This window comes from Lissotriton helveticus, chromosome 3_1 (assembly GCF_964261635.1).
Source record: "Lissotriton helveticus chromosome 3_1, aLisHel1.1, whole genome shotgun sequence".
Lineage (NCBI taxonomy): Eukaryota > Metazoa > Chordata > Amphibia > Caudata > Salamandridae > Lissotriton > Lissotriton helveticus.
In genome coordinates this window covers 501028079-501045541 of record NC_136061.1, presented here as the reverse complement: position 1 = coordinate 501045541, position 17463 = coordinate 501028079, and the positions used below count along the sequence as shown (strand labels likewise).

Here is a 17463-nt window from a genome sequence, read left to right as displayed (position 1 = left end):
AGCACCCGCCGCAAGGCTAAAATGCCATGTTGTGCGTTTCACAGCACTAAGTGACAGGCACCATGTGGTGCCTGCCACAAAGTGCTGTGAAATGTAGAGGGTACCAGGGGTACTCCCCAGGTGCACCCTCGCCTCCCCCAGCACAAGGGGAGCCCGCAACAGGTCTCCAAACCCAATCTCCGCAGCCTTTCCATGGCAGTTCTACCGCCATGAAAAGGCTGTCTACTGGCAACATCGTAATTTGGCGGACAATGCCTGCTAGGCACCGCTGCCATTTTACTGATGAAGACTGATCTGCCAGGCAATCGTAAGGATTGCCTGAGGCGGTTTCGTGGTGGACGCTCTTTGCAACCGCCACGGTCGCAGTGAGATTCCCTCCGACATCCTAGGTGGTTGCGTTCCTTCCTCCATACTAATGAGCCCCAAAGTATCTTAAATCCTGGCTGCATCGAGTAGTGGTGAGTTCGATGAGTTGCAGGTGACAATGAAATGTACTGCTTCAAGGATTCGTTGCACAGCAGCTGTTGCAATGAACCTGTTGACTAGGCTTGCGATGCAAGGCCCTGCATCATCATCAAGGATGCCACCAAAGTTTTTCTACAATTGTATGAACCTTTTCTATGAGCTCAAAGAAAAACACTATAATGAAGTATAAGAAAATGTTCACGAAAAGACATTTTATTAATTGTTTCACAGACTCAACCATTCAGGGTCCTGAGGAGAACCCAAAAGCAATGAGAGGTCCAAAACGCGTTGACTGCTACACTTGGGGAGTTTCACAGTTGAAATAGTTCTCTGTAGTATGCATTTGTACAAAAAACTCTGGAGGCCTATCTAAACGTTGTTTTATATAACACTCAAGATGGATTATAAACAAGAGTTTAATTTTCCAAACAACTCTAATAATTGTAACCTCATTGTAATGTTAAATATTAGACTGATTCTAAGTGAGATCACTTTTAAGTTATGTGCTATATTTTTTTGTATAGGGTGTGTTGAATTATGTTTGTACAATGTTATAATGTCCTTACATTTGAATGTAGTCTGAAAGATATGTTAAACTGCATATGAAGTATTTGCATAATAATCTAAAAATTATTGAAAATAAAAATAGGGACCAAGGTAATTCAATAACTTTACGTATTATCAAACAGCAAATTTAATAATTTTAGTTTGGGTAATTGTTAATATATAACCTTTCTAAAAGTGACATTTTCAGAATTGTGACTTAAAATCCCACTTTTCCATTAAAGAGGGTTTTCAAATACAATTCTTTTGATACCAAACTCAATATTTCTACCTGCTCCCAGTTGTAAGTTATCACTTCTTAAATGTGATAAGGCAACCCAATGTTATCCTATGGGAGAAGTAGGCTTTGAAGTAGTGAACCATGAATTTACGGGTTTTTTACTACCAGGACATGTAAAAGTTAAAAAATACATGCTCAGCTTTATTACATTCACTGCATCCTGCCCTATGGGCTTTCTAGGGCCCACCCCAGGAGTGATGTATATGTATTATAAAGAAACGTTTAGGCCTGGCCAAAGGTTTAGTTTGCCAGGTGGAAATGGCAGTTTAAACTGCACATACAGGCTGTAATAGCAGGCCTGAGACATGTTTAAAAGGCTACCAAAGTGGGTGGCACAATAAGTGCTGCAGGTCCACCAGTAGCATTTAATTTCCAGGCCCTGGGTGCATTTAGTATCACTGTACTAGGGATTACAAAGCAAAGTAAATGTGCCATTTGGGTGTAAGTCAATTTTACCATGTTTTAGGGAGTGAGCCCACTCACTTTAGCACTGGTTAGCAGTGGTAAAGTGCACAGAGTCCTATGATCAACACAAAAAATTTCAACAAACATGGAGAAGTAAGGCAAAACAGTTTGAGGAAGACCACCCTAACTGTGACAGGTCTAACAATTTCACACAGTGCTCCCAGAGAATTATAAATGTGAAGATGCTTAGTTGTCATGCAGCTCATGGGGATGGTGGTGAAAAAAAGAAGAACAAAACAGTACCTCCTTCATACACACTTACAGAGTGTGCTCACCACTCCCCTGCTCTTCTGTTATCAGAGCAGCCCCATCCCGCCAGGCAAAACTGCCGCTGCAGGACAAAATAAAATGATAATAACATTAAGTTATTATCATTTTAGTTTTTCCTTTATTTCACTCCTGCAAAGCCGTGGGGCAATGCTCCTCCACCATAGAAGAGGAGTCGCACTGCTAACCGGTATTAAAGTGCATGTGCTCTCTGCTTCAATAAGGTAACATTGGCTTATCCACAATTGGCATATTTAATTTACTGATAAGTCCCTAGTAATGTGCATTACCTGTGCCCAGGGCCGGTAAATTGAATGCTACTAGTGGGCCTGCAGCACTGATTGTGCCATCTACTTAGGTAGCCCTGCAAACATGTCTCAGGACTGCCTGTGCAGGCTGTGTGTGCAATTTAACCTGCCATTTCGGCCTGGTCCATAGGCAGATTGATCAATACCCTGAACCCTGCCAATCACTTCACGGACCCCCTCCCCGCTAACGCAGTCAAAGACCTCTCAACCCTGCTGTTACCCCTCTGGTCCAAGATTATCAATAGCTCACTGGACCAAGGGCACATTCCAGATACCCTCAAAATTGGACAGGTTTCACCTATCCTAAAGAAACCCACGGCTGATCCCTCGGACCTAAATAACTATTGCCCTATTTCCAACATCCCTACAGTGGACAAACCTTTGGAAAAATGTGTACAACTTCAATTGACAAGGCACATCGAGAACTTCGACCTCCTGAACACACACCAGTCAGGTTTCCGAGCAGGGCACAGCACCGAATCAGCCATGACACACATAATTGATGATGCACTGCATATCCTCGATCAAAACGGCTCCTGCCTACTCATCTTACTCGACTTCTCCTCAGCGTTTGACACGGTCAAGCATGAGCACCTGCTAGACCTTCTGGAACACAGAATGGGGCTCTCAGGAACAGTATTAAAGTGGTTCACATCATTTCTCCAAAACAGGACTCAGCAATTCAAGGTAAATAACTCCCTATCCAAACCGGTCCTAGTAACCCTGGGTGTTCCACAAGGCTCCGCATTCTCCCCAACACTATTTAACCTCTTCATGGAGCCTCTCACTCAAATTTTGCAAGCATCCAACGTTCAATTTCACATGTACGCAGACGATACACAACTATACCTCAAGATTCACGACATCAACTTGCTTGACGTAACCCTCAGGAACACTCAAACATGGCTGGCAGAAAATCATCTCAAACTGAATGCCCTAAAAACAAAATTCTTGCTAATAGCCCCTCCCTCCAAATTACCCATGATGCAAGAATGGATTAAGAATCTATCGGCACTCAATGTCCAACCCACAATCGTGGATTCAGCAAAATCATTAGGAATAACCCTGGACAGCAACCTCACCATGCAGAAACATATCAGTAATGCGACAAAGGGAGCAAACTTCCACATTAACATACTGAGGAAACTGAAACCCTTCCTACCAGCCAACGACCTCAAGCAGGCTGTTCAAGCCCTAGACTTACCAAGACTGGACTATGGATGCATCTCTCTCTGTGGCCTCCCCAAGACATCAACCGCCCCACTAAGAGCCTCAATCAACGCCGCAGCGAGACTCATCACGGGTGCCAATAGAAGATCTCACATATCCCCGGAGCTACACTCGCTGAACTGGCTACCCTTGGAAGCCAGAATACATCTGAAAATTGCATGTTTAATAAATGATAGGAAAGCTTATAAAGCGCCTGGTTACGCGCACCGGCGTGTCCCCGCGCTATGGTGTGATGGCTGCAACAGGATCCAAACAGGGGTGACGCACCAACTACTGAACATATAAGTAGGTTTTGAGTTTAGCCCGGAACCTGGTTTCAGAGGGCTCAAGACGCAGTTCAAGCGGTAATTTATTCCAGGTAAGCGCTGCCAGATACCTGAACGATCTTCCCCCTATGCGCGCTTTTGCTACCTTGGGAATTTTCACCAATCCCGAGCCCGCAGATCTTAGGGCACGGGATGGTTCATAGCGCGCTATCAGGCTCTGCAGCGGCTGTGGCGCCCTGCCATTCAGAATGCGGTGGCAGGTACAGAGTGCTTTGTACTCCACTCTGCTCCTCACCGGGAGCCAGTGAAGAGTCTGAAGTGCCATTTTTGAAGTAGCTCTCTTGGGTAGCCTCAGGATCAGGCGTGCCGCGGCATTCTGCAATACCTGAAGGCGACCGATGCTCTTCCCTGGTGCCCCTAGATACAGCAGATTCCCATAGTCCAATCTCGCGGTCACCAATGCATGCACCAGTGTCTTGCGCGCTTCAGTTGGTAGAAGCTCTAGAACTTTCCTCAGACTTTTCAAGACACCGAAGCAAACACCGACCAAGCGATTGATTTGGGATCCAAAGGTGAGGCCTGCATCGAACCATACTCCCAGATTCCTGGCTTCTTGGCAAGGCGTCGGTGCCGGCCCTAGGCAGGGTGGCCACCACGCCGACGACCACGCCGACTGTCCTCCCCCCACTATGAGCACCTCCGTCTTGCCGCCGTTAAGTTTCAGACTATTAGTGGACATCCAGACAGCAAGATCTTGCATGCATGTTCTGAAATTGTCAGCGGCAAGACAGGGCGCGCCCAATAGGGAGATGACCAGCTGCGTATCATCGGCGTAGGACACTATTCGTAAGCCGTGGCTCTCAACAATAGTTGCAACAGGGGCAACATATAGGTTGAATAAAGTTGGGCTCAGGGACGAGCCCTGGGGCACGCCCTGGCCCAAAGTGACCACTCTGGAATAACAGTCCCCCTGCCTGACTTGAAATCCACGATCTGCCAAGAAGGACTGGATCCATCTCAGCGCTGCACCTGATATTCCCCCTTTATTCAGACACTGTAGCAAGGTGGAATGTGCTACAGTGTCGAAGGCAGCGCTGAGATCCAACAGGATCAGGGCCATAGTTTGTCCCTCATCTGCACCCTGCCTCAAGGTCTCAGTTGCCATGAGTAGGGCCGACTCGGTTGAGTGGCGGGGCCTAAAACCAAACTGAGCGGCATGGAGTAAATTCGCCTCCTCCACATATTGCATCAGCTGGAGATTCACAACCTTCTCAGCCACTTTGGGCATATAGGGCAACAGAGATATAGGACGAAGATTTTCTAATGTCTCAAAACTGATGTTTGGTTTTTTTCGGAGGGGTTTGACTCATAAAGCCTTGTACCTAAATACACCCAGCTATTTAGCGCAGAAACTAACCCTCTCGGGCGGGGCTAGAGCCTTAAGAAGCCACAAAAATTCCACAATAAGAAAACATACAACCGATCCTTCTCCGGGATGGCACCCAGAATCTGGAATGTTCTTCCCCCAGAAGTCAGACTGAACCCCTCCACAGCCTCCTTCAAAAACAAGTGAAGTCGATCCTCAAATTCTGCGAGTGTGATGCTCAGACACAGCGAGATTATTTCAGCTCGGTCCTTGTTCCTATACCGGAGACAGGCTCATTAAGAGCCCTCTATTTCTCCTCAACTTACCTACGTCGCCCATACCGAGACAAAGATGACGACACACCATTAACCAGCTACGCCAAGATGGCACGATCATGTACTTTGCTTTCATCTTGACCATCCCCAAGTTTCTATATTTATCATGTATTTATGTACTTTACGAAACCTAACCTGTTTTGGTCCGGCCTGTACTCTATTAACTTTACTGACTGTACAGCACTCTGATATCCGCCTAGGATCTTGTTTGCGCTCTATAAAACTTTCAAAATAAATAAATAAAATAAATATATAGAAGTCACCCCTAGGGTAGGCCCTGGACAGCCCAGGGGCAGGATGCAGTATATTTAAAAAGTAGGACATGTGCTTTTGAGTACTACATGTCCTGGTAGAGAAAAACTCATAAATTTGTTTGTCACTATTGCAAGGCCTATCGTTCCCATTAGATAACATTGGGATCACCTTAATACATTGTATAAGTGTAATTTCCAATTGAGAAGAGATTGGACCTCCAAGTTTGGTGTTTCTGGAATCACAATTTAAAATCATAACCTATGGTGAGGTCGGATTTTTAATTGCGATTCTGAAAATGTCACTTTTAGAAAGTTGCCATTTTTTTTTACTTAAGCCATTTGATGTCTGCTGCCTTTCTCTGAATACATGTCTGGGGTGGGTGACAGCTAGTCTTACGCACCCCCTCTATACAGCAACACAAAATGGGAGCTTGGTGTGACTTCAGGGCCAGCCACCTCCTGATGGGATATCCTGGGCAGGATGGGAGGGAGGAGCTGGACACAGCCTCATAATTACACCTGAATAGGCTGTGAACTTTCCCCAAACAAAGGAACCCTTAACTCCCTGTAGTGAGTCTGGGGCTAGGGCAGGAAGGGAGTACCTCTGTGCACTTTAAAGTCCTCCATTTCAAAAGCACCACTAGGTATAAGAACTGGAATTCTGAAATTCTGACCCTACCACTTCAGTACACTTCTAGACCTGTGCATTCTTTGGAAGAAGGACTGCTGTGCTACTGAAGTAGTGCTGCTTTGCTGGACAGCTGCTGAAAGAGTGCTGCTTTGCTGGACAGCTGCTCTCTAAGAATTACTTTTTGATGTGCTGACCTGCTGGGCTTTTTGTCTGGGTGAGAAGGACTTGACCCAATTTACTTGAACTCAGAACCAGAGTGGCTCCAAGGGCTTGCTGGCTTGCCTCCTGATTGAGATCTCAGGGAAATAAAGGACTTCCAACTTACTTGCTACAGCACCTGGACTCTGCAAACTGTAAGTCTGCCCTGCCAAGTGATGCTAACCCAGTCCTGGACCCTTGGAAGTGGGCTTAAAGTGGTGGTCCAGTAGAATCCACGCATCACCATTGATGTAAAGGGCTCAGAACTGCTGCATCTCCTCCCTAGCAGACGCATCGCAGCCGTTGCGAGGATCGACTCTGATGCATCTCAGACTGTGCAGCCCATGATCTTCATTCTCAACGCATCTTCACTGTTGCGCAGCTCAGAACTGATGCATCACCTTCTTAGATCTACGACAACACATCGCCTCGCCTGCAGCCTGCATCTCGCCTTTGAAGGAGACACAACCAAGGAACATTACAGAGGGCCAACACTGGACCCTGTATTTGACGGTATACAGTCAAATTATCAATTCCAAAATATAGATTTGCAGTAATATCGAAGTGAAAATATAGAATGGACAAAATATCGAATGGACAGAATATAGGCAACAAAAATATCGAATTTAAGGTAAGTAATTTAATATCGATTTTCATAAATATAGAAAGTCAAAATTTCGAAGTATATAATATAGGTATTAACTCTTTCGACGCTATTGACGGAACGGTTCCGTCACGGCTCGCGGGTGAGCTGTGCTCATGACGGAACGGTTCCATCACGGCCCGCTCGCCGCGCCTGCGCGGCGCTGATTTCGCGCCTGCGCAACGCGTTTCAATAAGCGGGCGAGGACATGACGGAACTGTTCTGTCACAAGCACAGCTCACCCGCGAGCCGTGACGGAACGGTTCTGTCACCCGCGCAGGTGAGCCGCGCGCCTCCCCTCGACCGTTAGCGCTGCTAGATATATCAAATTTTTAATAATATCGAATTTTTTAAACTGTTTTGTATGTTAGTATATGTGTGAGAAGTGTAACATTATTTTATAATTTATTTTAAGTAATTAATTTTATGTTATTTAATTTTTGCATAATTTAATTCTGTAGTGGGTTGTGGGTTTATGGGGGAATAGGGTGGGAAGTAATTTAATTATAAATAATTAAATATTTAAATTTATTTATTGGTATTTATTTTCAATTAATTGTTAATTAATTTTTAATTGGTAATTAGTTAAATGTAAAACGGCAATTAAATTTACTTAACGGATTAAATGATAATGATGTTAATTTTATTAATTTATTTTCTGTAGCGGGTTGTGGGTTTATAGGGGAATAGGATGGGAAGTAATTTAATTATAATTTTATGCTTGCTGGCACAATTTTATGCTTGCTTGTACGCTGCCCATTTTGTTTTGGTGAGTGGGCAGTGGCAGGGCTCATAGCTGCTTGTGTGGCGCCAGCGCGCTGACACTTTTAAAATTGCTAATCGTGTGTAACGTGTGTTTTAAAGCGGACTCCGTAGTATGTTAATCTTTGCTGGGTATTTCATCGGACATCTCTGGTGGGGCTAAACCCTTAGCGGCAGAGGTTTTCCACCGCCCCCGCACTCCCCAGACTTACTTGGACATTTGGAGCGGCTGTCTTGTCTTCCCTTCCTCCACGCCTCGGTCCGACAGGGTGGCTAGCACCGTTGAGCGGAGGGCGTGGAGGTGAGAGACAGTCACTTCCGCTGCGCGAGGGGCCGGTTAGCGGTCTAGTGGCTGGGAGGCAGACGGGCTGAGGGATATAAAAAGCACTGGAGATTTTGCACGCGTGGTGGTGAGTGGGCAGTGGCAGGGCTCATAGCTGCTTGTGTGGCGCCAGCGCGCTGACATTTTTAAAATTGCTAATCGTGTGTAACGTGTGTTTTAAAGCGGACTCCGTAGTATTTTAATCTTTGCTGGGTATTTCATCGGACATCTCTGGTGGGGCTAAACCCTTAGCGGCAGAGGTTTTCCACCGCCCCCGCACTCCCCAGACTTACTTGGACATTTGGAGCGGCTGTCTTGTCTTCCCTTCCTCCACGCCTCGGTCCGACAGGGTGGCTAGCACCGTTGAGCGGAGGGCGTGGAGGTGAGAGACAGTCACTTCCGCTGCGCGAGGTGCCGGTTAGCGGTCTAGTGGCTGGGAGGCAGACGGGCTGAGGGATATAAAAAGCGGATGTATCCCCGGAAGCGCAGCGGACGAGCGCAGCGGGCGCGACGAAGGCGCGCCGAAGTGTCGCCAAAGTCGAGCCCGTCTGCGCCCGTCCGCGGCCGACTGCGGCCTAGGGCGACAACCCCTGCTCCAGATGATATAATCTGCTGGGACAGGGAGCAGCTCATTAGTCTACGTCTGGAAACCACCTATCCTTGTAGGCATGGTATGACAGCTGAGGACGCGGAATGTGCTTACTGTCGGTTCCATTTCATCACCACGTTGCAGGCTACTGGGGAGCAAGCCGCGCTATTATGTGGTCTTCTTAATGTAAGATCACTGCGGAAGCATAGGCTTGACATATTCGAGCAGCTCACGGACAGAAAGTTTGATCTTTTGTTCCTCACGGAAACGTGGCTAGATCAGTTCTCTGACTCGGACATTATCGAGGCGATGCCAGAGAACTACTCCATGGTCAGGCAGGATAGGCCACTGGGGAAGGGAGGGGGGATAGCGATCATTTTAAAAAAAAACCTTGGTTGTCTTTTGGAGATGGCCCCGATCCTAGATAGTGAGGCGGGAGCTTTCACCATTAAAATTAATGGGGGAACGACGATTAAAGGCTATCTCATATATAGACCCCCGGGGTCTTGTACTAAGTTTAGGGATAGTCTGTTAGGCAATGTGACAGAGGCAGCGCTACGTAGGGACAAATTCCTCATATTGGGAGATCTGAATTTGCACCTAAATAGCCCAGGGGATAACGTAGCGGAGGAGTTCTGCAGAGACATTCTAGCCCTTCAGCTAGAACTTAAGATCTCAAAACCCACTCATCGTCAAGGCCATCTTTTGGATCCGGTCTTTGCAAATTGGGGAGGGGTGGAGGTCTCTACAGTGGAGCCGATCCCCTGGACAGACCACTTCTTGGTGGTATTCTCCATAAGCTGTACTAAGGCCGTAAAACATACTCGGGCACCCCTGAACTATTTGAGGAGAAAGTGGGCAAAATTCTCCTTGGAGAATTTTAATGATGCATTGACACGGGAAGGTCAGCCAGGAGGAGAGGATATAGAATCTGCTGTTTTTAATTTGAATAAGCGCATTAAAGAGGCGCTAGATCATACCGCACCACTGTGCCGAACTTCCGCGAGCGGCCGCATGAAGAGATCAGCCCCATGGTTCAATGGAGAGCTGCGGCGGACTAAGGCGGAATGTAAGCGAGCGGAAAGATCGTGGAGGGTAAAGTATGACTCTCAGGCCAGGGAACTGTTTTTAGAAAAAAGGCGGCTGCATCATAGGCTGATTAAAAAGTCGAAGGCGGCCTTCTATTCAGGAAAAATCTCAGAGGCAAAGAACTCGGCTAAGGAGCTCTTTTGTATATATAAGTCTTTGACAACTATAGACTCGTCGGCTGACCCGGAGAATTGTTTGACGGAAACATGCGATCGCATCGCCGACTATTTCTCCACTAAAGTCGCAAAGATCTATTCGACTTTCTCCAATCCTCCCCCCACAGAGGTGGAGTTTGAGGTAACATCTGAAGGTACGGAGACTCTGGGGCTCCTCAATAACTTCATCACTCCCCCTCCGGAAGAGCTAGTCAGGGTATGTCTTTCGGTAAAATCTGGCTCCCCTTTGGATCCGGTGTCCCCTAAACGGTTGGGGGACAGTTTGGAGGTCCTGGAGCCTTACATAAGGCATGTCCTGGATGTCTCCTTCATGTCTGGTTTGCTACCTAAGGGGTGGAAACAGGCAGTGGTGCTCCCTCTCCGGAAGAAACCTCACATTGTTTTTGAGGTGTTAGAAAATCTGAGGCCTATCTCACTCCTGCCTTTTCTGTCCAAAGTGGCTGAGAAGGTGGTTAACACCCAAGTTATGGAATTTGTGGAGGAGGCAGGGTTGCTCCATACTACGCAGTTTGGCTTTAGACCTCGCCACTCAACGGAGTCTGCCCTACTGATGGCAACGGAACATCTGAGACAGGGTGTAGACGAGGGGCAAACGATGGCCCTGATCCTGTTAGACCTCAGCGCGGCGTTCGACACTGTAGCACATTCCACCTTGCTACAGTGTCTGAACAGAGGTGGCATTGCTAAAACTGCGCTGAGGTGGATCCAGGCCTTCCTAACGGGAAGAAGTTTCCAAGTGAGGCAGGGTGACTGCTACTCGAAGGGGGTACTTTTGGGCCAGGGCGTGCCCCAGGGCTCGTCTCTAAGCCCGACCCTTTTTAATTTGTACGTAGCACCTGTTGCCTCTATTGTGGAGAGTTATGGCCTCCAAATGGTATCTTATGCCGACGATACGCAGCTGGTCATCTCCCTGTCGCATGCGCCCTGTCTTGCTGCAGATGGCTTCCGATCGTGCATGAAAGATCTTGCCGATTGGATGGCCTTAAATTGTTTGAAACTCAACGGCAGCAAGAGAGAGGTGCTGGTGGTGGGGAGAGACCAGTCTGCTTGGTCGTCGGCTTGGTGGCCATCCTGTTTGGGATCAACCCCCCCCCCTGTCAGGAGGCAAAAATCCTAGGAGTATGGTTTGATGCGGGTCTCACTTTTGGGCCCCAAATCAACCGTGTGGTGGGCGTGTGTTTTGGAGTATTGAAAAGGCTGAGGAATGTTCTTGAACTACTGCCGATGGAAGCCCGAAAAACCTTGGTACATGCATTGGTGACCGCAAGGCTGGACTATGCGAACCTGCTATACTTAGGGGCATCGGGGAAGAGTTTTGGTCGCCTTCAAGTGCTGCAGAATGCGGCAGCACGTTTGATCCTCAGGTTGCCCAAAAGGGCGCCTTCGAGGGAGGCCTTGCAGAAGCTACACTGGCTCCCTGTGAGAAGCAGAGTTGAGTTCAAGGCCCTCTGCACCTGCCATCGGATTTTGAATGGCAAGGCACCTCGACCACTGCGGAGCTTGATTGAATCCTATGAACCTGCCCGAGCGGTAAGATCTGCGGGTGGGGGACTGCTGAGAATCCCCAAGGTGAAGAAAGCCCGCATGGGAGGCAGATCTTTTAGGTATCTAGCGGCAAACCATTGGAATAAACTCCCGGTGGACTTGCGGCTAGAACCGGCAGAAACTAGGTTTCGAGCTAAATTGAAAACTCACCTCTATGTCAGATAATCTGCCCGCCCTGCAGCTAAACTCCCTGTTTTCCGCCTCTCTCATTTTAGCGCGGGGACACGCCGGTGTGCGTAACTCAGCGCTCTATAAATGCCCCTATTATTATTATTATTAAATATATTAATGTATTTATTGGTATATATCTTGAATGAAATGTTAAATCATTTTTAATTGGTAATTAATACATTTTTAATTGGTAATTCATTTTTATTAATTGGTTAATTGATAAATATGTTAATTTTATAAATGTATTTCCCGTAGCGGGTTGTGGGTTTATAGGGGAATAGGGTGGGAAGTAATTTATTTGTAATTAATTAAATATTTTAATTTATTTATTGGTACTTATTTTGAATTAATAGTTAATTATTTGTTATTGCTAATTAATTGTTAATTGGTAATTAATTTGTATCATTAGGTAATTCATTTTAATAATTAATTTTTATTTGTATTTTTAATTGATTAATTATATTATATTAAATTGGTAATTACTTGTAATTAATTTTTTATTGGTATTAATATGTAATTTATTTTTAATAATATATTAAGTATTTATTTTCCCTACTGTTGCACTCTCTGGAGTGGGAATAGTAATTTGTACCCCTACACTATCCAACACTTTCCCTACTGTTGCACTCTCTGGAGTGGGAATAGTAATTTTTACCCTACGCTATCCAACGCTTTCCTTACTGTTGCACCTTCTGGAGTGGGAATAGTGATTTTTACCCCTACGCTATCTAACGCTTTCCCTACTGTTGCACTCTCTGGAGTGGGAATAGTAATTTTTACCCCTACGCTATCCACCGTTTACCCTACTGTTGCAGTTGCTGTAGTGGTAATAGTAAATTGTACCCTCCCGCTATCCTACAGTAAAATATTGTATATTATTAATTAATATTATGTTAATATATATATATGTGTTAAAAAAATTAAATTGTATGTTTATTTTTTTAACTTAAATTAATTACTTAATACTTTTGAAGTTATTTAAGTATTCTTAAGTATGTTTTAGTTAATTATACTTATTATTTCATTAATTTTAAATTACTTTTAAGACATTTAAAAAAAATCGATATTTTGACTAACTATATATTTTTTTCTATATTTTTGATTCGATATTGTTGTACTTACCTGTTTGTAGATAGGACTTCGATATTTTTGTCTTCTATATTTTTACTTCGATATTTTTAGTATTCTATATTTTTCTATATTTTATTTTTCAGTGATCCGTATCTGACCCGTGCTCCACCACGGTAGGACTGAACGTCTGGATTTGACCCGGTCTAGTGCAACCAGATAGCCCCTGTTGGTGCTTTATGCTTTTAGGCACAACATTTCAGTTAATCTTTTGAAAAGTCATAACTGGGGTTCTTATTGGATTTTTGTCAATGTACTCTTGTTGTGTTCATTAATTTAAGTTCTGTTTTTCCAAACAGGTTTGGTATCTTTTTGTATTGTATTGTCACTGTTCTACTGTTTGAAGTGTGGAACAAATACTTTACACATGACAGCTCTGTGCTGCTAAGCTACCAGAGGGTGAGCACAGGTTAATTTAGGTTGTATATCTGATTTACCCTGACTAGGATTGTGGTTTCTGCTTGGACAGTGTGCATACCTCTGCCAACCAGAACCCCAATTTCTTAACACAATGAAGCTGGAAAGCATAAATGCATTTTATTTCTGTTAAAAATGACTTGGAAACACGATATGCTTGTCAATAACTCTTCTTTCTGTTACAGACAACAGCGACAACAGCTGCCCTTTCGTATCAAACCCTGTCCACAATGAAGTTCTTCATTTGCAGGGAATGCTCAATGCTTTAGATCACAAGAGAAAGGCAAGTAGAGAGTTTCTTTCAGAAATGTGTATTCTCTAACCTTTCAGCTGTCCATAGTGCTACACAAACACCTTATTTTCTGCTTGTATCATGCGTCATGCACTTATGAAAAAAGATTAAATGATTTGTTAACATGGCAGCCGCAATTATTTATGTTGCACAAACAGACGGCTGTTCGGTGGTACACCGCCTGAAGGCGTATTTCTTCTATTTATCACAATAAGAAGTCCTCGGAGATTTACTGTCCCAATTAAAAAATTGCTATGCTTGAAATTATTGAATGAATTGCTCTCAGGCACAGCGCAGTCCACCATCTTCCTACTTACTGTGCATCTACAGAGAGGGACGAAACATATGCACATTATTCTCGGCTCCACTCCAAGAAGAGATGGTCCAGCCTGATCTGTTCAGTGACATCCGCTCTGTACAGGAGCATAAGTAAGTCATGGAAAGTTTTAGATTTTCTCACCAACATTCGGTGGCCTCATGAGTGAAGTACAACGCGAGTCCTAAGGCACAGCAAGCTACGGGAACCATATCTGGTGTGGTGGGGCCAGGACAGGGCCTGACACGTGGACTATCGGCTGCTAAAAGGATGACACAGGTACACAGTTTAGTATGGTGACGGAAAGACCCCGAGCGGTCTTCCGCTTGTTTATTTATACCCCGGAGCGAGCCCGCCCCGGGGGTGTGGGGATGCGTGTGTGGAATGGCAACAAAGTATAGAGGAACCCGGGTGGCTCTCTACATCCCTCCTTCAATTTAGTCTGCTCCTTCAGGCAGGGTGCCATCAGGGTGAGGTGCATGCAAAGTCTCTCAGTCTCGGGCCCGGTTTGGGTCGCAGGTTGTATCGCCGACTTCGGACAGCCGGGGATGCCGCAACCCCAGCCGGGGTTGCCTCCTCACTCTCGACACTTGAAGCAGGGCACGGTCGGCTGGTGCTGAGTCCGGTGTTTTGACTTGCTGCCCCGAGTGAGCTTTCTTCGACTTGTCCAGGCGGGGGTGAGCTTGAGAATGACCCTCCGAAGTCCTGAGCATAATCCTCCGCATTCTCCTGATCGTCGACTCTTGCTGGGGGGCCGGCCGGCCCTCCCACTTTCTTGAAACACGACACGTTTCGGGTCACCACCTGACTGCCTTGCCGGACGGTGACCATGGTCCCTTGAACCTTGTCTACTGTCCAGACCTCCGGCTCGTAGGGTGTTCGAAATTTCCATCCTGGGTGTCGATCTCGGACCACCACCGTGTCTCCTTCCTGTAGCATCGGCTGTTGGGCATGCTGTGCTTCGCTCGCTTTCTGATTGGTGGTTCGCCTCCGAGCTTGGATAGCCGCTCCATCTCTTGCCTCAGGGATCCACGTGCGGTCGGTCGGGATGCTATCCCGAGGCGCTCTCTTGAACAGCACATGCGCGGGGGCACATTTGGTGGTGCTATGTGGCGTCTGACGATAGGCACCCAGGAACTGGTCCAGAGCCGCTTCAGGGTCCTCCCCGCTGTCCACGGCTATCCTCAGAGCTCTGTTGAGTGTCTTCATTAGTCTTTCTACTTCCCCATTTGCTTGGGGCCAAAGCGGAGTGATTTTTTGGTGTGTGATCCGGAGGTTCTGGAGGTAGCTTTGAAATTCTCTTCCTTGGAAGGGTGGCCCATTGTCCGACTTAATCTCCTCTGGGAGCCCCATGGTGGCGAAGATGCGGTTTCAGGCCTTCTTGACTTGGGGGAAAGCAACTGAGGGTATCACTTCCACCACCGGGAATTTGGAGAATGAATCAACCAGCACGAGCGTCTGCCGGCCATCCGGGAAGCTCCCAAAGTCGATACTAAGGTGTGTCCACGGTGTCTGAGGGCCTCCTCCGTTATCACCGGTGCCGGCGCAGGGTCCCCGCCGGTGATGGTGCAGGCGTGACAGGAGCGTACCATCTCGTCCACCATGCTGTCCATGGTTGGGAACCAGACCTTGCTTCTCAGACGGGCCTTGGTTTTAGCCATCCCTTGATGACCGGTATGGGCTATCGGCAACATCTGACGCTGAAGACTCTCCGGCACTACGATCAAGTGTCCTCTGAGGATGACCCTTTCGTCACCCACACTCAGCTTGCTCCTGACTTGCCATAGTTGCTGCCGCGAATGGCTAACTTCCGATCGAAGGCTCTGGGTCCCATCCAGAAAGTGAGCCCAGCGATTCCCTTCTAGAGCGTGCCTGACAGGGGATAGTGTTTCGTCCTTGGCTGTGGCCTCTCCTATCTCCTTCAGCGTCATCGTGTCAGGGCACGCGGCTTGCGAGACCATGTGAACGAATTCTTCAACTCCCGGCCCGTCGTCTAGTGGGTGGGCCGGCTTTGTCACATCTGGGTGCCGTGACAGGTAGTCGGCGGGGTTATGCGCCCCCCGGTCTGAACAGGATCTTGAAGTGGTATCCCTGTAATTGGACGGCCCAGCGTTCTATCCGTGGGGGTGCTAGTCTGGATGATCCCGTAAACAGAGGCAGCAGAGGTTTGTGGTCCGTGACCACACTGAACTCTTGACCACACAAGTAGAGGTGGAAGTGTTGGCACGCCCACTTTATCGCCAGTGCCTCACGTTCAATCTGGGCGTATCGGGTTTCGGTGTCGGTCAGGGCCTTGCTCGCGTAGGCGACTGGCTTCCATTCCTCCATGCCGTATTCCTGTAGGAGTACCGCCCCGAGACCCACCGGGCTGGCATCCACGATTAGTTCTGTTTTACGGCGCGGTTGGAAGTATGCCATCACTGTTTTGTCAAGAAGACTCGCTTTAATGTCTTGGAACGCCTTGTTGGCTGCCACAGTCCACTCCCACTTGAGGTCTTGCCGAGTGAGTGCCCTCAGGGGTTCCGCCAGGGCCGACAGGTTGGGGATGAAACGGCCGCAATAAGTGGCCATACCTAGAAAACTACGGACCTCAGTGGGAGTCCGTGGAGTACTCGCGGTCCGGATTGCTTCCGCTTTCTTGGGGGTCAACCTTCAGCCCATCTCGGGTGAACGTATACCCGAAAAAGTCAATGGATTATTGGTAAAATTAACCTTTGGATCGATGTAGGGTCAATCCATTCTCCACCAGCCTTTGTAACGTCGCTCTCAAATGGGCATGATGCTCCTCGAGGGTGTTAGAGTAGACGAGGATATCGTCACTGAGATTGATCACCCCGCTCAGTCCTGACAATACCTTGCGTATGGCGTTTTGGAACACCTCTGCCGCTGAGGACACGCCAAAACTCAGCCGCCGGTACCTTCGTAGCCCCACATAGGTCGAGAATGTGGTTATATAGCGGCTTTCTGGTTCCAGTTCGAGTTGATGGTACCCCGAGTTGAGGTCCAGCTTCGAAAACCACTTCGCCCCGTTTAGGTCGGCCACGATGTCGTCCATGGTTGGGGTAATGTGCCTCTCTCTCTTCACGGCTGCGTTCGGGAGTCTCATGTCAACGCACAGCCTGATTGCCCCTGGTTGTTTCGGTTTGGGTGCCACGAAAGTGGGGTCACCCAGGGTGTTGGACCTGACACCTTTTCTATTACTCCGAGATCTTCTAGCTTTTTAAGTTCTTCCTCTACTTGTGGCCGGAGGTTGAACGGCACTCGCCGGTGCCGGAGAGCTACGGGGCGCACTGAGGTGTCTATGTGTAGACGAAATTTCTTTCCTTTTAGTTTCCCCAGGCCTTTGAATAGTGCGAGGAACTCCTGCAGCAGACTGTCCGCATG

General features: G+C 47.2%; 1 protein-coding gene across 1 annotated transcript in view; it reads left to right on the top strand.

The window, feature by feature from the left end:
• LOC144823261 (signal transducer and activator of transcription 4-like) overlaps nucleotides 1-17463 on the top strand; it is a 754354-nt gene that overhangs the window by 193262 nt on the left and 543629 nt on the right. The window contains exon 6 of the mRNA XM_078681615.1: nucleotides 13657-13754. Within this exon, the coding sequence (XP_078537741.1) occupies nucleotides 13657-13754 (98 nt within the window). The remainder of the gene's footprint in view (nucleotides 1-13656; nucleotides 13755-17463) is intronic.